This window comes from Spermophilus citellus (genome assembly GCF_964194105.1).
Source record: "Spermophilus citellus genome assembly, chromosome: 9".
Lineage (NCBI taxonomy): Eukaryota > Metazoa > Chordata > Mammalia > Rodentia > Sciuridae > Spermophilus > Spermophilus citellus.
In genome coordinates this window covers 84,486,871-84,510,382 of record NC_138191.1, presented here as the reverse complement: position 1 = coordinate 84,510,382, position 23,512 = coordinate 84,486,871, and the positions used below count along the sequence as shown (strand labels likewise).

The window sequence follows — 23,512 nt, the reverse complement described above, 5'->3', positions numbered from 1 at the left end:
TTTATTGAAGTAACCTTTTGCTTCTTGTATTTTCTCCCTTACATTGTCCTTTACCTCACAGATCAATTTAATTATGAGCATTCTAAACTCATTTTCTTAACATTTCTTCCACTGTGGTGTCGATGGATTCTGTATTTTGGTTAGTTTGGGTGATTTGTTCCCTTGCTTTTTCATGTTATTTGTGTGTTTAACCATCTAGCATTGGTTTTGAGGCAGTAGAGTTTCTACCCTGTGGACTTAATAGTGTCCCAATTAATTAATTAATGAATTATGATTCTAGTACCTCACAGCTAAGCAAGAGACAGATACAAACAACAGCCAATGCAAATAACTTACATCATTAAACCAAACAGTACTTGTTATGTAATCTACACTGTTGATTGTCACAATAATCAGAAATTATATCAACAGTTATTGCCCATGGTATAAACAGTAAGTTTTCAAAAAGATTTACACTTTCATGTAGTGGAAAGGGATAGAACAGAAGTGATGTAGGATGTGATGATTATGAGGGAGGAGGAGAGAAAATAGAAGCAAAGCATTAAAGAAAAAGTAAATCAGCAGAGATTGACTGTCAGCAGAGGAAAAGAGAGAAGATTCAAGGGAAGCAGGTAAGTGAGAGGAAAAATATGTATAAAATAAAAATTAAATTAAAATAAAGACATAAAAGAATATAAGAACAAAATTGATATATACTCATCAAACATGTTAGCCCTTTAAAATACTGACTCATGAAAAATAAGTGTAGAAAAAATAGAAATGAGAAAAAATAAACAGATATGAATATGTGTAAGTAGCCAGTTAAAGATAGAGTGAATTAAGAGCAAAGATGAAGAAGTGGGGCAGGGCAGAATAAGATTTCAATAGGTGAAGAGGGTAAATGATGAAGCAATGTAGGATGTGTTTATTAGGGAGAAACAGGGGAGTAAAAGAATTAAAGGAAGAGTGAAAGTGAGAACAATAGAGTTTGGCTGTTAAGAAACAAAGAGAAACAGAGTTGTGAAACAGACAATAAAAAATCAATCCAAAATATAGTAATCAAAATCCTAACCCTCAAAAAAACAGAGCACGGAAAAATAACTGCCTTAAAGAAGTGCTAAAAATGAAAAAGCAGAAACAAATATACATGTGTATAAATGTATAAATGTTCATCATGTATGAATTAGTACACATTCAAAAACAAAACAAAATAACAGAATAGTCAATGAGAGTATATGCACACTATCTATGCCAAACTGTCTTTACATTTCTCAGTTTCCCTTCTCAGCAAGGTGGTGTAAGGAGCTGTGGAAGATACTTTTGGCTTCCCTTCCAGGGTATAGTTGCTGTTGGGTTCTATAAGACAAGTTTCTGCAAGTGAAGCTCTCAGGGGCGGGGCTTAGGTCTCATACTGCTCCAGGTGTTTTATTGCTTAGGGAGTTATCAGGCCTTAATGAATCAATACACACCTAGGCCTGTACCCCACTACTCTCCCCAGGGCACCAGTCATGGGAAGGAGTCAGTACTATGCCCATCCTGTTGTTTGGAGATACTTCCCTTTTTGGCTTCCCAAGGGTTGTTTAGCACTGAGCTCAGTCACTCAGCCCATTCAGATTCTCCCTGGTTCTGTGCGCTGCCAGGTTCAAGGGAGTGGGGAGGGGCAGGCTTTCTCCAGGCGTCTCTGATCTGTATTATCCCTAGGCAAAATGGTCTCTATGCCAAAAATTCTTTGTGACAGAGATTATCCTGATTTACTAGACTCATTTTAGATCTCATGGTTAGCGTCTGCTGGATTCATGTGACTCAGCCCTGAACTCAAGGATCTAAGTTCCTAGTGTGAGTTGGTGCTGTTGTCACATGCTTGGAGGTACCAATGTCTTCAGCTTGGGTTCCCTGTGCACAGCAGGCAGACTCATGTGACTTTAGTGCACCAGTTTAATAAGCCAAATATTCTGGGTTCAGGGCAGGCTGGCCTTCTGCTCCTGGGACTCCCCACACCAAGACTTTCCTAGCACTTTTTAGTCTTTTCCAACCTTGTGTGTTAATTTTCCCTGTTCCTGCCAGAAGCTCAGCTCCATATCTATTCCTTATCCTTTTCGGATGTACCTACATTTCCCACTCTTCAAGGCTCTCTGTCCAATACTGAATATAGTGGAGTGCTTTTTTCATTCACCTCACAGAGAAGTAGTTTTCTAGTTACTTGAGTCCCGAGTCATGAAGCTGTGAAAAAAGCCTCTTCCTGTTTATCTGCCATTTTGTCCTAGCATGTCTATCTCATATGTATCTCAGTTATCTGAGATAATAATTTCCAAAAGTACTTGTAATGTTATTCTTTTTTTATCCACAGGAATAAGCATTTGTATAGAAATCATGTAGCAAATGAAAGAGGTAGTTTTGATAGTTTTAATATTTTGTGTTAATAAATTTTTATATATTCATATTTTATTTATTATATATAAGAGAAATTTTCATATTAGATATTAACATTAAAATTTGATTTTTACACAAATTTGTAACTGAATATAGACTAGTAAATATAGATTTAAATTTATGTTAATTAACTTATAAAAAGCATTGGAACATTAGGGGCTGGGATTGTGCCTCAGAGGTAGAGTGCTCGCCTGCACGTGTGACAACTTGGGTTCCATGCTCAGCACCACATAAAAATAAATAAGTAAAACAAAGATATTGTGTTTAACTACAACTAAAAAATAAACATTAAAAAAATAAAAAAGCATTGGAATATTAAAGAAAATTTAAAATTTGTCATATTTCAATTTTTTAATTTATTAAATTATAAGACTACTTTAAATAATTAAGATTTGATTGTCTATAAAACAACTGAAGTACTTAAAATCCAATATTTTAAATGTATAAAAATTTTAAAATGTTTATTGGTACATAATTATTCATAACAACATCTTCATACATGCACATAATTTGATCAATTTCATTCTTTGGTACTTCCTCTTTTGCTCCTCCCTCCTCCTTCCACCTGATTTTCTTCCTCTAGTCCATGGGTCTCCTTCTATTTTATAAGATCCCCCCAGCCCACCCCTGCCAGTTTCCACATGCAAGAGAAAAATACAACCCTTTTTATTTGAATCTGGCCTATTTTTCTTAACATGATGCTCTCCAGTTCCATCCATTTTCCTGAAATGATATTTTTAAATTCATTTTTATGGCTGAATAAAATTACATTGTTTATATAAACCACATTAACAAAATTTAACTGTTTCAAAATCTCACTTAAAATGATTATTAAAATCTACATTACTAACTTGTAGAAAAAGTCAACCAATTTTTTACAATGATAAAATTGTAAAACAGGAATTCACAGAAAAGGAAAATACAATATCAAAAAATTTATGAAGCAACATTCATTCTCACTGATAATGAAGAAATATGCAACTGAAATTACATAAGCTACTAGTTCACATTGATTGAATTTATAAAAATTAAAGTATTAGCCAATATCGAGTACTAGCAAAGCTATAGAGAATTAGAAACTCTGAGACAAGGGTAATGGGAATATATAAATTATAAGAGCCTCTTTGGACAGTATTTCACTAACACAGAAAATTCAAATACTATGGAAGCCAGTGATGCCAGAGAATCACATCCTGCATGTATAAGACATCAATGTCAGTGATATATAATGACAAGAAATGAATCAACATGCTAATACTCACAGGTATCTCTTCCACCACTATGCATATCATACATTAATAAACATTTTAAACAGTATAAACACCCTTTTTACCACCCCAAGTTCAGAGTTTGTGGACCAGTTCTTAGAGTTCTTGTGAAATAGAACCAAAAGAATCATGAAATTTAGAGAGAGAGAGAGAGAGAGAGAGAGAGAGAGAGAGAGAGATATTTAAGCCTTGAGGCTCCATTTAGGATTTGAGGGATATGAACAGAAAAAGAAAATAATGCTATGTAAACAGAAACAAATGTCTATTTCAGCAATATCTAAAACTATGGTTATATCATATAAAAATCTTTGAACATGTACAATAACCACTTTAGCTATACTTAACAATTACTAAGTCCTGACTGCATACTCAGCACAATTCTAATTTCTTACAGATAATGTTTATAATTTGTATGTTCAGCTATATTATTATTCTCAAAATCTATCTTTTACAAACCAAAAAAAATAAGGCTGACAGAAAATCTAAGCCTACTAGGTAGCAACTCTTGGAATCTATGTCCTTTCCATTACAGTACACTAAAGATACTTAAAAATGATATATCCATTGCATGTTACAAAGTTACAACTGAATAGATTAATAAAACACAAATTAAATTGAGTCTTACTCGGCCAGAGTCCAAAGCAGTAGGCATATTTCTCAGTTCATACACAGCGACCTGTCCATCACTGTCTCCCACTAGAAGACAATCTGTTTGTTTGGCAAAGAGAATAGTTGTGAACTTGATTCCAGGGTTAGCCACATTCACAATCAGAGGGTCCAAACTGTAATGAAACATTTTATTTAAAAATTCAGTTGTTATATTAAAATGGTATTTGTTAACATACAAACTAAGAAAAGTTCCATATTTATTTTTTTTAACTTCATGTTAAAAAAAAACCCTCAAAGGCCTCAACAGGTGTTCTTGTGCACACCTATAATCTCAGTTACTAGGGAGGCTGAGGCAGGAGGCTCTCAAGTTCAGAGCCACACCTAAGAAACTTAGTAAGGCCCTAAAAAATTTAGCAAGAACCTATTTAAAAATAAAAAGGGCTGGGAATGTGGTTCAGTAGCTAAGCAACCCTGTGTTCAATCCTGGTACTAAAATAAACAAACAATAACAACAAAAAGCCTCTGTTTTTCCAAACTCAAAATAACCATTTCACACTCCTTAATCAGAATGTTCTTTGGATTCAACACTGCAACAGGATTCCTGACAAAAATTCCAGCCTGCCAGACTGTCCAGCAGACTACAAACTTGCTAGAACCTATGAATGTTTGAGTCAATTCCTTAAGGTACATCTATCTCAATATAGAGATGGAGATGAAGATAAGTGATTGAGACAAAGGCAATCATTCTGCTGGTTCTGCTTCTCTAGAGTGCCTTGACTAACATAACTTATTAAATAACAGTTATATTTAACAGAGGAATGTATTAATCCAAATGAATCTCTGGAACATAAGAGGACATTCTGAACAGGACCTTTTTCTTGTGTTGGTCATTAAAAACAATCCATTCATGCCCTCAAAAAAAAAAAAGAACAGAAGTAGCTTCTAAATAAGTGTTGTCCTGGAAACCATAGTTTTACCAGAAAAAATTAAAATCTGAGCTTAGAGCATTTAAATTGCTACTTTTTAATGTTAGTTATCTCCTACTCAAAAGTAATTAATTTTGTTATGTAGTCCTTGAGTTTTGGTTGATACTGATTTATACAACAAATTATGACAAAAATTTTAAGTTATTGAATTATTAACTTCTAGAAAATTGTTACTATTAAGAATAGACTCACTGAATAAGATTATTTATTTTAAACAAAATATACTTTCCTGCTCCTTCTGCTAATTTCCGTAAAAACTTATGATACTTTCTAATGGAAATAGCAACATTAAACTTTTCATTCCAGCATGTAAAAATTTTCATATGAAGAAGAATAGATGATCTAGATGACCTTCTATTATCCTTGGTGTAACATCTTAAACAACAACAAAAAAATAAGCACATATCCTTTTTGAAGAGTTTTGAAATAAGGTAAGAGAATAAATAAATATTGCAAAAATAATTATTTTGTCTCCTTTCTTTATATTATTGCAGAAAATCCTTAGTTAGAAATGTAAGTATGCTATGTATGATATGGCAAAATAAATCTATTGTCATGTATATCTAAAAAGAACAAATTTTTAAAAATGGGAAAATAAATTAAGCATGCCTCCCTGGGTTCTTCTACAAACCAAGCAATGAATAGAATTTAAGGTAGTTATGATAATCTATATCAGCCTGTAAAAGTTTGAGAAAATGAGTAAACTATTTTCATTCAGATGCTTTAAAAATACATATTATAAGTAATCAATGTTAATATCATATCTTGACACATATATCTTTATTCATAAAGGACTCCTGTGAAGTAAATTATTATTATTTGTTTTAAAGTAACTATAATACTCTTTAACTGATGTCAAAACTATCAGGTACCAATTAGTTTAAACAGCTTTAAGAAAACATTAACTTACGTGCTAATGTGAAGGTCCCAAATCTCCACTCTGCTTTCATTAGCAGCTGCAAATATATAGGATGATTTTGGAGACCAGGAAACATCATAAACAACGTGAGTAGTTGGATAAAAACTCAAAAATGGTTTGAGATTCTCCTGATGCCATATCATAACACCCCAATCTGCAGAACAGCTTAAGAATACATCATGACAAAATGGGTTCCATGTTACTTTATACACTGGGCCCTAGGAACAGAAAATTAAATACATTGGCAAATAATACTTAATATCTTACATTTAAAACTTGACTGGCAAATTAAAAATACTAAGATTTCTAGCATATTCAACATCATCCATTATTGCATGGGTATTATTTAAGCTGAAAAGAATAATATCATAAATTTAATCCTCCCTTAATTAGTCCATATAGAGATGTAAAAATACAGTGCTATCATTAAATATTAATATATTATACTTTCTTTAAAAAAATAACAAGTAGTATTAAGAAAATCAAGAAATGAAGGAGAAAAGGAAAGAAATGTGAATTGAAAAATGATAAATATATAGATTAGGTATGGGCAAGAGACAGTTTTACTTTGGGATCAATATAGTATCATAAGTCTTTTAGAAACGAACAGTGTCACTTCCATAACTTGCAAGAAAAAAAATCAATGATAACAAGAAGTCAAATAAAATATATCACACATTATTGGTGCTTTTTAAGAAAGCACTTAATTCAAGCTACTATTTTTACTACAAATTGTAAATTTATCGCATGTTCAATATACTATATGTAATACTATTTTTGCAAAAATACTATAAAATAAATTTCCCATACCTATTATAATTAAACTAACCTTATGTCCTCTGTAGGTTTCTAGGTATTGTTCATTATATGAACAAGAACACTTGTGAATATGACCTTCTTCAGTGCCAGCCAAATAGATATTTGTGTCCTACAACACAAGAAATCAAAATGTATTGGCCTGTGATATATTAGTGAGTGTGCTACAGATAGAAGGTGGGACAATTCAGGGTCTATTGAAATCATTTAAAAAACCAAAATAATATTGAATATAGTTGTCTATTGCCTTTTTCTTTCTGTTATATATTTATAATAATGAAATTACTGGAAATATTACAGCACAAAAGAAAAAATATATATATATCCTGTACTAGAATAGAGGATATTACTTAAATATCCTGTTTAAAAATTACATGGAGATAGGGAAGAGGGGTGGGAGGGAAAGGGAGGGGGAGGGGGATTAGCAAGGATGGTGGAATGTGATGATCATCATTATACAAAGTACATGTATGAAGACTTGAATTGGGTATCAACATACCTTATATACAAACAGAGATACGAAAAAATTGTGATATATATGTGTACTAAAAATTGTAATGCAAAAAAAGTACATGTATAATGGCATAAAAAATTACATGGAAAAACTTTGACTTAAATAAGGAAAAGACTTTCCAATGTTTAGATTTGCCTAATGATAGAGCTAACAATCTAGGGAAATGATAATTGCTTTTTTCACTGGAGATAGTCAAAAGAAAAGAGATGACTTAACCATAAATATTTATGTATACAATGTTGAAGAAATTGTAATTACTGGAAATGAGAGGTTGAAGCAGATGGCATCTCAGACTTCTTGAACACTAAACATGTATGTTCAATAGGGATTTAAAACATCTGTGCATAGTGGGTCATGAAAAATCTTTAAAAAGGCTGAAAGTCAATACTCAACGTACTGGCTATACATTATGGTCATAGACCAACAACATTGTCATCACGTGGGAGCACTTCTGACCTGCAAATTCTCAGGCTCTACCCCAGACCTACTAACCAGAATCTGCATCTTAAAAAGATTCCCAAGTGATTTGTATGTACATTAAAATTTGATACACATGCAGTAGCATATGTAAGTATTTAAAACTGCAAGGTCAGTGTCAAAAGGTCAGTTGCATAGTACATAAACTCTGAAACCTCATGCAAGAGGTTTATTGAGGAGTGGTCTCAGAAACAACCTCCGAGAGGGAAACAGGACTGGTCAAAGATTTAGGTTGAACTACAACTGAAGCTGAAGTTACAACAGACAGATCAGTATAACCTGTAAGAAGTTCTAGGAAGGCCCTTAAGGGACAAGAGTACTTCCTTTAGCTGGGCATGATGATGCAACACTTGTCATCCCAGCAATTTGACAGGCTGAGGCAAGAGAATCACAAGTTCATACTAGGCTTAGCAACTCAGCAAGACTTGTCTCAAAAGTAAAATATAAAAAGGGCTGGGATTCAGAGCACCCCTGGGTTCAATCCCCAATACTTCAACAAACAAACAAAAACAAAAAAGCCATAAACTTGGTGGCTTAAGAGTCCTGCCATAAAGCAAGAAGGCCAGATGTTTTATATTCTCCCCCTTCCAAAAACCAATCAAGCAAGATAATATACTCAAACTTAACCATAATAAATAATGAAACTAAATGTAAGTGATTTTAACATAACAATTAAAAGGCAGAGGTTTTAAGATTCTATAAAATAAACAAGAGTCAACTATATGCTGTCTACATAAAATATATTTTAAGTGCAAAAACACAAATAGTTTTTAAAAAGTGATAGGAAATGAAAATCATGGTAACACATAATGCTAGTTAAAAAAAATCTGGAATGGCTACATTACTATCAGACTAAGTGAATCTCATAATAAATAGCATAATAGTTATAAATAAGTTCATAATTATAAGAGAGTTAGTTAATCAAAAAGGCATACCAATCCTAAACATGTTTGTGCATACCTAATAACAAAGCTTTATGATGCAAAAAACAAAATAGAATTGCAAGGAAAAATAGACAAATTGATGATTATGTTTAGAGAGTTCCTTTCCTCTTTCCCAGTCATTGATTGAAAAGTAGGAACAAAATCAGCAGGGAGATAGTAAATTTGAACAACACTATCAACCAACTTAATTTGATTGACATTTTTAAAACACTTCACCCAACAATAGCAGAACACATATTTTTGTCAAGTGCATGGGAATAATTGCCAATAAAGGCCACGGTCTGAAGTTTATAACATATCTGAGTTCAAAAGGATTCAATTCAGAAAAAGTATATTCTCTGATTATGGCGGGTTGGAATTAGAAAGCAATAACAAAACGACTTTTGGAAAATCATCAGATACTTAGAAACTAACATATCTTTAAATAACATATCCATTAAAGAAGAAATAAAAAGAGAAATTAGAAAGTATTTCACATAGAATGAAAATGAAAATATAAAAAGTCAGAATTTGTGGGGTGCTGCTGAAGTGGTACTTAGCCTATACTAAAAAATAAAGAAAAGTTGCAAATCAATGACCTCAGGTTTAATCTTAAAAAAACTAGAAAAACAAGAGTAAATTAAAACTAAATAGAAAGAAGAAAGGAAATTATCAAGAGTGGAAAACAATATGTACAGAACAGAAAAACAACAGTGAAACTCAGTTAAATCAAAACTTGGTTCTATAATATCAATAAAATTAGTAAAATTTGAGTTGAATGTGGTGGTATGATTCTATACTTCTATATACACACTATGGGAGGTTGAGGTAGAAGAACCACCAGAGCTGAGGGGCTGGAGACCAGCCTGGACAACATAACACAGTGAGATCCCCAGCTTGAAAAATAAAAGCTGATGAATTTCTAGACAGATTGATCAGGAAAAAGAGAAGGAAGATGAAAATGAAAATATAACATGTTAGAATTTGTAGGGTAATCAGAAAATTACTAATATTAGGAATTAGTTGGCATTACTACATATTCTTCAGTTATTAGAGACCAAGGGAATATTATTATGCCAATAAATAAATAGGCAAATTCCTTAAAACACACACATTCCTAAAAGTCACTCAGGAAGAAACAGATAACCATAACAATTAAAATTTTGAATTAATAATTTAAAATTTCCCTATAAAGAAAATTCCAGGCCCTCATGACTGATTAATGCAATAAAAATATAATAAAGAAATTATGCTATTTTATGGTAAACCTTTTTTAAAAAAGAATTCTGTGGGGCCAGTATTACCGTGATATCAAATCAAACACATAAAAATAAAACTTCATATCCATTTTTTTTACAAAGATACAAAAATTTCACAACAAATTTTAGCATATTGAATCAAACAGTATATTTAAAGGGTTATAAGTCGTGATCAACTGGGTTTTATTCCAGGAATAAACATTCAAAAACAATAATTAATGTAATTCATCATATTAACAAGCTTAAGAAGAAAAAATTTATATATTAACATCTGAATAGAAACAGAAAAAGCATTTATCAAAATCCAATATCCATTCCTCATAAAAATTCTCCACAAACTAGTAATGTAATAGAAATTCTACAACATGATTAACTGCATCTACAAAAAGCCTTCAGTAGGTTTTATACTTTAACAGTAAAGGACTCAATGCTTTTCCCCTAAGATCAGGAATAAGACAAGATTGTGTCTGTTTTCCTCACCTCTATTCATTATTGTATCGGGAGGTTCTAACCAGTGTAATCACACAAGAAAACAGAAATAAAAGGCAACAAGATTAGAAAGGAAGAAGAAAAACTGTCTTTATTTTCAGACCACATGATCATCTGGAATTCCTTAGCAAATGGCATTTCTAACACACCAGACTAGGGTCTCTCATCCCAGCACTATTTACATTCTGGGTAAGATAATTTTTTGTTTGGGTAGTTGCTGGTAAACAGGAGGAGGCTGGTTATTGGTACATTGTAGGATATTTAGCAGCATCCCTGTTCTCTGCCCACTAGATGCCAGTAATTCTTCTTTATCTTCACCCCACTCAGCAAGCTTTAACCACCAAAAATTTGTCCAGACAATGACAAAAGTCCCCTGGAGGAAAAATCCCCCTCTCCTTGCTCATGTTGAGAACTACTGTTCTAGAGTCAAAGTGAAGGTGTATTACAGGATTTGTGAATGAAGTCAGTAAGAAGATGGCTACAGTATAAAAGTGAAAAATAAAAAAGGCCTGAACTATATTCACAATAGTAGCCTTGATCTGGAAAAGAAGGGAAAGTAAGATTTAAATATTGTTTGAACAATAGGGTAGAATAGAGAAAGAGCTCAATTTTTGTTTGTATAGTGAAGTAGAGGTGTTACTAAAAAGATGATCATATTACATGTAACAGAAAACATGGGATTTGTTTTCTGAGAAATCAAAAGTGTCTGAATTTTCTGATCCCTAAGTACTTACAGATAAGAAGAATTGGAAAAAAAAGTAGAACTTTATTAACTATGCTCTGATTTGACTCTGGTCTTGACAGACATGAACTCAAGAGATCTTCCTAATTCCCCAGTCCTGAAAGTGGTTACTCCCACTGAAATGCAGAGCACTATATAGATTTGGGTTGCATAAGCATAACAAAGTAGCAGAATGGCCAATAGGGGCAAGATAGTACATTGTTAATCACACACTTGTAAAGAGAATACTTCCATAGTTTCTCAGAAATGCACACCTCTCCTCTATCTGGAAAAGGAGGTAAGGGGCATAGTATAAATAGCCAACTAGAATATGCCATTCCACCTAGGGTTGACAGCTATATCCATGTTTATTTTTTCATGTACAAAGCACAATATTTATTAGCATGTCAACATTTTGTCTTATTTTATATCTTAATATATTTCAATTATTGGAAATTGTTATATGCAATAGTCAACAATAGGTTGAAACAATTCACCTTAGGATGAAAAGCAAAACACATTCCAGGAGCCTGTCGAGATATCAAAGCTTCACCTTTCTTCTCTTTTTCCCCTCCTTTCTTGTTGATGCCACCAGTAGTTCGTCTCAATCGCATCAAGTCTTTATTTAAGGAAAAAATATAATTTGTCATTAATCACATGAAAAATAGTTCAAGCATCATGTGTATCTTCTCCACAATATTATTTCTGTCATCTTTTGCATGTGATTAGGGTAAAATTAGCAAAAACTAGAACAATGAGCAAACAGTTTTATTATTACTAGTTCATTAGGATATTTTAATTCCATACATTTCAAAACAAAGATAATGCAATGTTTATATCTTAATATATTTCAAAATATATTAATATATACATATATTTATATATGAATCACATATATGTATATATTATATATGACATTTACTATTTATATACTATATTATGCTAAAAAATATATGTGTATTTATATATATGTATTACCATGACAGTCCAATCCTTTTCGTATAACCCATTTGGAGATTCTTCCATCTGCTGATATAGAAACTAGGATTTCTCTTTTGTCATCACCTGTTGTTCCTCGATCTTGTTCTATCCACTGTAGTTGCCATACAGGTCCCAAATGTTTTCGAGGTGATTCACTAAAACAGGAAAATGTCAAATATAGGCTCATCATCATCATTTTTTAAAAATTATAACTAATTTATGAATGTAATGCAAAAATAGCATGTAATATCAGCAAATGAGCTACAGACATTCATCAACATCCAATGAGATTTATTCTGAGAGCTTCAAGGTAGGATAAGGTAGTAGGATAAAGTAGTCTTGTAAAGTTTTTTTATCTATGTGTATTAATGGTACAGGATAACAGATTTATTGTAGCTTAATCTTACATGCATATAACACAATTTGGTCAATTTCACTCCCCAAATACTCTCCTGACCCTCTTTTCCTCTTTCCCCTTGGTGTGCATCATCCATCCTAAAGATTGCCCTTCTACTATCATGATGTTCTTTCTCTCTTTTTCCTCCTCCTTCCTTCCCATAGGAGAGAAAACATTATACTTTTCTGAGCTTGACTTATTTTGTCAACTTTATGGTCTCAAATTCTGTCCATTTTTTCATAAATGGCATAATTTTGTTCTTTGTATGAGAAAAATACTTCATTCTATATGGATACCACATTGTATCATTCATCCATTGACAGGCACCTTAGCTGATTCCATGGCTTAGCTTTTGTGAATTGTGCTGTGATAAACTCAGGTATGCAGGTGTCTCTATAGTGTGCCAACTTTAATTCCTTCAAGTGTATACCCAGGACTGGTACAGCTAGATCTCCTGGTAGTTCTATTTTTCAGTTTCTTGAGGAAACTATTTTCCATAGTAACTGTACTAATTTACATCCCCATGGACAGTGTGTGAGGGATCCTTTTTCCTCACATCCTCACCAGCATCTAATACTATTTGAATTCTTGATGATTGATTGCCATTTTCGCTGGGGGCAGATGAAATTGTATTATTTACTTCTATAGTTTCCTTATTTAGTTTTTGTTTGGAAGATCTATCCAGTAGTGAGAGAGGTGAGTTAAAGTCACCCAGTATTATTATATTGTGGTGTATCTGACTCTTGAAATTGAGAAGAGTTTGTTTGATGTACATAGATGCTCCATTGTTTGGGGCTTAAATATTTATGATTGTTATGTCCTGCTTATATATACTCCTCTTAAGAGGTATGAAATGTCCTTATTTGTCTCTTCTGATTAACTTTGGTTTATCTGAGATGAGAATTGAAAACCCTAATTGTTCAGGCAGTCCATATGAGTGATAAGTTTTTTTCCCATCCTTTCACCTCAGCCTGTGCATCCACTCAGCCCATGAGGTGAGTCTCTTGAAGGCAGCATATTTTTTGGTCTTGCTTTTTAATCCAATCTGCCAACCTATGTCTTTTGATGATGAGTTTAGGCTGTTCACATTCAAGATTATTATTGAGATATGATTTGTATCCCCTGTCATTTTGATTTATTTCTGGTTTTTGGATTTATCTTAGTTTCTCATTTGGTTGAATGTCCCTTTAGTGTAGATCCTCCCTTTGCTGGTTTTCACTTTTTTTTTTCAATTCATTCTCATGGAATATTTTGTCAATAATACTCTGTAGTGTAGGCTTTCTAGTTGTGAATTCTTTTAATTTTTGTTGATCATGGAAGGTTTTAATTTCATCTTCAACTCTGAAACAATTTTGCTGGATATAAAATTCTTGGTTGGTATCAATTTTCTTTCAAAGCTTGAAAAATATTATTCCAGGACCTCCTAGCTTTGAGGGTCTGGGTTGAGAAATCAGATGAGATCCAAATTGGTTTTCCCCATAAGTAATTTGATTTTTTTCTCACAGCCTTTAATATTTTATCTTTATTCTCTGTTACTCATTCTTATTATAATGTGTCTTGGTGTGGATCTGCTGCAATTTTGTACACTTGGGGTCTTGTAAACCTCTTGTATTTGATTTTCCATTCCATTCTTTGGGAAATTTTCAGCTATTATATCATTGAGAAGAGTGTACTTTTTTGGTTTGTATCTCTGCTCCTTCATCTATTCCGATGATTCTTAAATTTGGTCTTTTCATTTATCCCATAATTCTTGGATGTTTTGTTCATGGTATCTTATCATCTTCTCTGCATGGTGAACTCTACTTTCAAGATTATATATTTTGTCTTCATCGTGTGAGGTTCTGTCTTCTAAGTAGTCCAGTCTGTTGGTGAGGCTTTCTATTGAATTTATAATTTGGCTTACTGATTCCTTCATTTAGAGGATTTCTGCTTGTTTTTTTTTTCCCACAATCTCTAACCCTTTATTGAAGTGGCCTTTCACTTCCTGTATTTTTTCTTTGATTTCACTCATTATACTATCCTTTACTTCACATATCAGTTTAACTATGTACAATCTGAACTCCTTTTTGGACATTTCTTCTACTATGTTATCAGTGGCTTCTGTTGTTGAAACATCTTGATTTGTTTGGGGCACTTTATTCCCTTGTGTTTTCATGTTGTTAGTGTGTTTTCCCAACTAGAAGTATGGATCTAAGGCAGCATAAACTCAATAGTGTCCGTAAAGGTTTCTAGCACTTTGCTTTTAATGGTGAGAACAATATTAACAGCACCCAGTCTACATGATATACAGCCTTAATCTTAATAGTTCCCACTAAGGTGTCTACTGCTTTCTTGTATCTACAGTACAAACAGAAAATTTGTTAAAATGGCTTCCAATTTCAAATGCTGGATGAGAGAACAGAGGTGGTGTAGTATTCGATATTCGTGAGGGAGGAAGAAAAAATCTAGAAGTAAAAATTCACAGGAAGAGTGCAAGAGGAGCTGACAGAGATTGGAGAAAATTTGGAAAGAAAATCCAAGAAAATAGACAAGAGAGAGGAAGAATATGAACACAGAGAAAAAATTAAAGACATTAGAATACAACAAAAATGCAAAACACCATTCTTATATCATTGTCCTCCACACACTGATGCATAAAAAAATCCTGTTCCAAATATGGTAGAGAGATTAGCAAATCAAAAAATAAAATAAAATAAATCTTGCTGGAAAGTCGAACTGTCTCTGTCAGTGTTCAACAGTTTCTCAGCCCTGTCTCTGACATCTTTCAGGATTACCAAACCCAGGTCAGCTCTTGTAAACCCAGTCTCTCCCACCCATCTGGGCTTCAGATACCTCAGGCTCAGCCATGCTGCAGTCCCAAGATCTCAATGCTGCTCCTACTGCAGAGAGACCACTAGGGATACACTCATGCAAAGGAGCAACTCCAAGATGGAGCAGCAAGACAAGGGCAACCAGTACTCTCAGCAGGAAGATCCCAGGCTCCTCAAACCCACAGGCATCCCCACTCTAGACCTGCAGGTCCTGGTTGGAGTCCCTAGTCAGAGGCTCTTGTGGTGGTAAACCTGTTGGCACCTGGGCCTCAGGCCCTGGCTGGTGTCCCCAAATGGGTGCAGCCACATGCAACCAAACCTGGAGTCTCCTCCAAAGCAGTCCTCTAGGCCATGTGACCTACTTATATAATGATGTTTTCATTGTATTTCAAAAAACAGGAAAGACAATCAATTTGCCCTAATATGCACTAATGTTTTTCAGGAAGGAAAATTTTACTGGCCTATAATTATATTAGCTATCCCTTAACAGGAATACAAAAGCAAAGATTGTATTTTATTACTTCATACATTAGCTCCTTCTCAGTTTAGTTGTGTAAATTCTGACTTTTACTTTATTTTAGACACATTGACTATTAGTGTCTTATTTTTTATAAACTATTTTTCATGGCTTAAATCAATTAGTCATTCAAATAATTTTCAAGTAAATAATTCTTGCAATATTTTGCTTTCTTGCTATGCTTCAAGATTGCCCACTGTGGTTTTCTTTATGGTTGATACCTGATTGTTTCTGCAAAATTAAAATCACGTTTCAGATTACTGACTTCTATCAGAGTAATGGGGTGCTCTATTCCTAGTACTTATTCCCTTGATTTTGTTATATAAACCTCCCAATACAACAGTTTGGAACTTTTTAAAAATCAAAAGTGCCTTTTGAACATTTGTAAAAATTATGGATCCTATTCCCAGACACAAGCATAAAGTTCCATTCTTACAAAATTATAAAAATAATTTCAAAGTTAAGGTTCAAAACCTTTGCTTTAATGACAATTTCCCATTCTAACTAAGTTATTCAAACATTATTACAAGTATACCACTCCATTTTTAGGTTGTACTTGTCTAGTAAAAAACCTAACCAATTTGAAAAATTTTCATCTTTAACTTTCTCATTTTTTCAACATAACTCACTCATTCATCATTCATTTACTTTCTGCTGTTCCATGCCTGATATTCTGTGACATACTGAGACTACAAAGGTAAGACTCAATCCTTACTATTGAGGAGTTTATACATAATCTTGGGAAGTCTATCTGTCTGTCTATCTATCTATCAATCTATTTACAAATAATGTGTATACAGTGTGAAAAGGGCCATAATGAAGATATGTATAGTACACAAAGAAGGAAAGAATGAGAAGCCTTCCTGGAGAAGATGGCCTGAAGCAATTGTTTAAGAATAACAATAAATTGTTAGGCTGAAATAAATTTGTTGGTGAGGTGGGAGAGAAAAAGATGAAGGAGATAATTGAATTAGGAAACAGAAATACAGATGGAGAGCATGAAGAAGTATTACATGTTTCAGAAATAACAGTAGAAATTTCAATAACACAAATATTCACTTAAAACTAAATAACATTAGAGTACGTCTTCCTGAAAAAGTATGTATTGTATATTTACCTAATTCTTATATTCTCACCTACTATCCAGAATTGGAACATCTGTGTTGCTCTGTACATTATAAACTGCAATTGTGCCATTGTGATAGCCAACTGCTAGCAGGTTAGGTGTTCCAATTGAAAAATCCACAGCAGTAACTCCATATGGACTCTGATAAATGCGTTCTGGCCACTGAATAAAGAAACAATTATATTTTAAACTTGTTTTCATAGATGATAGATAGTAAGGCAAGATATGATGGTGGCAGAGACTAATCTGGTGGCAGTAGGGAGGTGAAAAAAATCAGTCCACATTCAGTTACTCCTGTCTTCCTGACTCTATTATAGATAAAAATAAAATAGTTTTATTTTTATCAAAGTATGAATCAATTGTACTTGATATCTTTAATAAATGCATTACTGGATTCTATAATACTATAGTATTTTGGTATTCTTTCAGCAGGATTACTATGAGCATCACATATCTACCTTCTTATGGAAACATATAATGGGTAACAAATCATCTAGCATATATTTCTGTATTCCAGTATTTATTTTAGAACTGTGTTACCTATTATATCTAACATAGAAAAATACACCAAAACATTCTAATTTGCTCTGCTGTAGAAGTCCATCCAGTGTAATCTAAATTCTTTCCTCTTTCTAACAACACATGTGGAAAAGAAGACAAGTTACTGATAAATTCTCTGTGGATCCTTCCATATTTAGAACAATTTGCTTTTTTCTTTTATGCTATATAAACTTAGTGTCCTGACAGATTGGGGTTATTTAGAAAAAACTAACCACTTTTTATATACTCTTTAAACACTTCTCTAAATTTTCCACTCTGCATTTCAGTTGCTTTTTATTTATTTTGTACTGGGGATTGAATACAGGGTACTCTACTACAGAGCTACTGAGCTACTCACATTTTCATTTTCTTATTTTGAGACAGAGTATTGCTAAATTGCTAAAACTGGCCTTAAACTTGCAATCTCCTGTCTCATCCTCCTGAATAAATGGGATTACAAATGTGTGCCACCTCTCCCAGTTTAGATTTCAGTTTGGAATTAAAACTAAAGTAACAGACTGACCAGGCCTTTTTAGAAAAACAGATTACCATGATTCTTACTTATTCTCTTTTAAAATTAATGACAATAAGAAAGTCAACTTATTTTATATCTATTGAGGATAGCAGAGGTCATGTGATAAAGACCGATTCATAATGTTAAGAAACAATTAAGTCTAAAAAGAAATGTTTAATTTTTTAAGAATTTTCATTTGTATATTCATTCTTCTTTATAATTAGCTGTGATTATATAATTAATACTCATTCAATTATGCATCATCAGATCTAACAGCATATATAAGATGCTCAATAAATATTTATTAAATGAATTCATGAATGAATTCCCTTTATCCTATATAATCAAAAACATATTTTAATTATTATGGAGATAAACCAATGAAAATGAAGAAAAAAAAATCCTAACAAAATTTTCTGAAATTTATTTATTATATAAATTATAAACTTTATGAGAATTTTGTCAACATTTAAATAATTAAACATGATTATTATTTCTGTTTGGGTTACCATGGGATTCTTTATTGACCAGCAGCAAGCCAATCCTCTTTTTTGCTCTTGAAATCCAAAGTGCCCATAGCCCACAGCCAAAAGGTCCTAAAAAACAAATAAGAAATAGATTTAAAATAAGACAGGGTAGGAATATGGCTTAGTGATAGAGCACTTGCCTAGCATATGTGAGGCTCTGCGCTCAATACCTAGCCTAGCAAAAAATAAAAAATAAAATTAAAATTAAAAATTTCAAAAATATTTGGAAATATATAAAAATATCTATTAATGAACATCTTAAACAATGCTGGCAAAACTTTTTGATTGCAGAAAAAATACCAGTAGAATATCTGTTTTCACCCTGTCCCTCCATTTTCCTAAGTAAATAAAATCAATCAGTATAATCCTCATTTTTGGGCTAAAGAATAAATATCTACAAAGAACTAATTGGTGAGTTCAGTGGTGCAATCAGTACTTAGAAGAACTCATTGCTAACAAGTTCTCTTACATATTGACATAATCTTCCCAAGACTGTTAAAGACATTTGTGTTAAAGGCAGATGCTATGGAATGAACGTTTCCCCAACAAAATTCATATATTGAAGCCTTAACTTCCAATAAAATTGACTTTGAAGATCGGGCTTTTTTGAAGGCATCAGAGCTCTGTCTTTTCCACATAAGGATACACTGAGAAGGAGGATGGAAGAGATTCACTGGGAATAAAATCAGCCAACACTCTGATCTTAGACTTCCAGACTCCAGAACTGAGAGAAAATAAATTACTGTTGTTTAAGATGCATAGTTTATGGCATTTTGTTATGGCAGTCCAAGCTGACTAAAATGGCAGGTCAGTTCAAAAATGCATATGTAAACAAATATGGACAAAAGTCCAATGACTGACCAAACCCAGATAATCAGAATAACTTGATTTTTAAAATATTATATTTTCTGGTAACCACCCAACTTTAAAAACCAATGTCATCTCTCCCCAATTCCCTGTCTTAAGACTGTCTTCAGAATTACCCTTTCATCAGACATTAATAAACCCCTTGTCATCTCTTTGAGATTCTACATAGGCACTACTCTAAGAAGCATTCTCAGTACCAAAGAGACTCTCTTTCGTACTCCCACAGCATTATTTAATTTTTTTAACCAAAGCATATGGAAAAGTATTCTATGGGCACACTCTATGTGTAATTCAATTACTGCTGCACCTTAACAGACTGCCAGCAGAGTGACTGTCTAATAAATATCTGCAGAATAAATTAATAAATATTATATGCCATATAATGTACCATATCTAATATATTTCTTTTTAGTTTCATTCAACATAATTTAATCCCAATAGCAATGAATTAATTTTGAAAATGCAAGATTATTCACTTACTGAAAATGTTTCATACATCTTTATTAAAGACTGCTATTAAAGTAGTAAATCCCATTTATTTATAAGATGTCCCAAAATGTGGTTTTATGAAGACAAATCTGTAGCAAGCCTACTTTATTTTATTAAAATTAATAAACATAATAAAATGATGTGTAATTTAGGTTTCAATACAAATAATTATACATAAATGACAACTATTACATTTGCACACCTAACCTGATAAAATGTGTTAATGAAGTAATAAGACTAATTCTTTTATTTTCAATTTGTTCATTTTAGTTACACATGACAGTAGAATGCATTTTCACATATCATATATACATGGAGTATAACTTCCCATTCCTGTGGTTGTACATGATGTGGAGTTACACTGGTCACGTATTCATATATGAACACAGGAAAGTTATGTCTGATTCATTCTGTTGTTTTTAATCTGCCCTTCCTTCCCACCATTCACCCCTGTCCAATCCAGTAACCCCCTTTCTTCCCTTCCTCACTGCCTATTATGAGTCAGCATCTGCATATCAGAGAGAACATTTGGCCTTAGCATGATAGTATCCAGTTACATCCGTTTATTGGCAAATTCCATAATTTCATTGTCTTTTATGGTTGAGTAATATTTCATTGTGTATATATACCACATTTTCTTTATCCATTCATCTATTAAAGGGCACCTAGGTTGATTCCATAATTTAGCTATTGTGAATTGAGATGCAATGAACACTGATGTGGCCACATCACTACAGTATGCTGATTTTAAATCCTTTGAATTTATGTCAAGGAGTGGGATAATTGTGTCAAATGGTGATTCCATTCCAAGTTTTCTGAGCAATCTCCATACTGCTTTCTAGAGTGGTTTCACCAATTTGCATTCCCACCAGCAATATATGGGTGACCTTTTTTCACCACATCTTCACCAGCATTTATTGTTACTTGTATTCTTGATAATTGCCATTCTGATTGGAATGAAATGAAATCTCAGTGTCGTTTTAATTTGCATTTTTCTAATTGCTAGTGATGTTGAAAATCTTTTTCATATATTTGTGGACTGATTATATTTGTTCTACTGTGAAGTGCCTGTTCAGTTCTTTAGCCCATTTACTGATTAGGTTATTTGTTTTTTGTTTTTTTTTTTTTTTTTGGAGTTAAGATTTTTGAGTTCTTCATATATCCTGGAGATTAATACTCTACCTGAGGTGCAGGTGGCAAAGATTTTCTCCCACTGTGTAGGCTCTCTCTTTATGTCCTGATTGTTTACTTGAAGAAACTTTTTAGTCTGACACATCTCATTGATTCTTGATTTTATTTCTTACACTTCAAGAGTCTTATTGAGGAAGTTGGTTCCTAAGCAGATATGATAAAGAGTTGGGCCTACTTTTTCTTCTAGAGGGCACAGGGTCTCTTTTCTAATGTGTAGGTCCATGAGGCATGTTGTTTTGTGCAGGGTGAGAAATAGAGGTCTAATTTCATTTTATTACAAATGTATTTCCAGATTTCCCAGCACCATTTGTTGAAGAGGCTATCTATTCTTCAATGCATATGTATGGACTCTTTTGTTTAGTATGAGATAACTGTATTTATGTGGATTTCTCTCTGTGTTTTCTGCTCTGTACTATAGTCTTCATGTCTGTTTTAGTGCCAATACCATGCTGTTTTTGTTACTATATGTTTGTAGTATAATTTAAGGTCTGGTATTATAAAGCCTCCTACTTCACTTCTCTTGCAAAGCATAACTTTGGCTATTCTGGGCCTCTTATTTTTTCCAAATGAATTTCATGACTGCTTTTTCTATTTCTATGAAAAACATCATCAGTACCTGAATAGGAATTGCTGTGAATTTGTATAGCACTTTTGGTAGTATGGCCATTTTAACAATATTAATACTGCCTAATCAAGAGCATGGGAGATATTTCCATCTTCTAAGGTCTTCTTCAATTTCTTTCTTTAGCATTCTCTAGTTTTCATTGTAGAGGTCTTATACCTCTTTTGTAATTTTGATTCCCAAATATTTTATTTTCTTTGAGGCTATTGTGAATGGAATAGTTTTCCTAATTTCTTTTTCAGTAGATTCATCATTGATGTATAGGAAAGCAATTCATTTATGGGTGTGAATTTTATATCCTGCTACTTTGCTAAATTAATTTATGAGATCTATAAGTTTTCTGGGGCAATTTTTTTTGGGGGGGTTGTTCTAAATATAAGCATGTTGTCACTAAATAGGGATAGTTTAACTCTTCTTTTCCTATTTGTATCCCTTTTACTTCTTCTCTCTAATTGCTCTGGTTAGAGTTTCAAGGAATATATTGAGTAGAAGTTGTGAAAGAGGGCATCCCTGCCTTGTTTCAGTTTGTAGAGGGAACACTTTCAATTTTTCTCCATTTAGAATGACATTTGCTTTGTTTTACCATATGTAGCTTTTACAATGTTGAGATATGTTCCTACTATTCCTGATTTTTCTAGTGTTTTGAAAACAAGTGGATGCTGTATTTTGTCCAATGCTTTTTTCTGCATCTATTAAGAAAATCATGTGATTCTTATCTTTTAAGTCTATTGATGTGATGAATTACATTCATTGATTTCTGTATGTTGAACCAAGTTTTCATCCCTTGGATGAACCCCTCTTGATCATGGTGCACTATCTTTTAAATATGTTTTTGTATAAAATTTACCAATATTTTATTAAGAATTTTTGCATCTATGTGCACCATGGATACTGATGTGAAGTTATGTATCCTTGATGTGTCTTTGTCTGGTTTTGGTATTAGGGGGCTTCATAGAATGAGTTGGGAAAGGTTCCCTTCTTTTCTATTTCATAGAATAATTTGAGGAATGTTGGTGTAAATTCTTCTTTGAAGGTCTGGTAGAACTCAGTTGAGAATCCATGTGGTCCTGGGATTTTCATTGTTGGTAGACTTTTGATGATGTCTTCAATTTCATTGCTTGCAATTTATCTGTTTAGATGTTCGATGTTCTCCTGATTCAATTTGGGTAGGTCATATGTCTACAGAAATTTGTCAATGTCTCCAAGATCTTATATTTTATTAGAATTTAAGTTTTCAAAACAAGTTCTGAATGTAGTCTGTATTTCAGTAGTGTCTGTTGTGTTATTTCCTTTTGTATCACAAATTTTAGTAATCTGAGTATTCTATTTCTCTTTGTTAGCTTGGCTAAGGGTTTATTAATTTTATTCATTTTTTCAAAGAACAAACTTTTTGTCTTGTCTATTTTTTGGATTTTTTTTTGTTTTAATTTCATTGATTTCAGGTGTAGTTTTCATTATTTCCTGTCTTCTATTGCTTCTGGTATTTATTTGTTCTTCTTTTTCTAGAGCTTTGAGATGTAATGTTAGGTTATTTATTTGTT

At 32.7% G+C, this 23,512-nt stretch overlaps 1 protein-coding gene across 1 annotated transcript in view; it reads right to left on the bottom strand.

Moving 5' to 3' along the window:
• DNAI4 (dynein axonemal intermediate chain 4) overlaps positions 1 to 23,512 on the bottom strand; it is a 110,240-nt gene that overhangs the window by 17,333 nt on the left and 69,395 nt on the right. The window contains exons 10-16 of the mRNA XM_081305948.1: positions 18,785 to 18,871; positions 17,232 to 17,383; positions 12,369 to 12,526; positions 11,888 to 12,009; positions 7,021 to 7,119; positions 6,183 to 6,409; positions 4,303 to 4,459 (exon numbers count right to left, since the gene is read on the bottom strand). Coding sequence (XP_081162074.1) covers positions 4,303 to 4,459; positions 6,183 to 6,409; positions 7,021 to 7,119; positions 11,888 to 12,009; positions 12,369 to 12,526; positions 17,232 to 17,383; positions 18,785 to 18,871 — 1,002 coding nt within the window. The remainder of the gene's footprint in view (positions 1 to 4,302; positions 4,460 to 6,182; positions 6,410 to 7,020; positions 7,120 to 11,887; positions 12,010 to 12,368; positions 12,527 to 17,231; positions 17,384 to 18,784; positions 18,872 to 23,512) is intronic.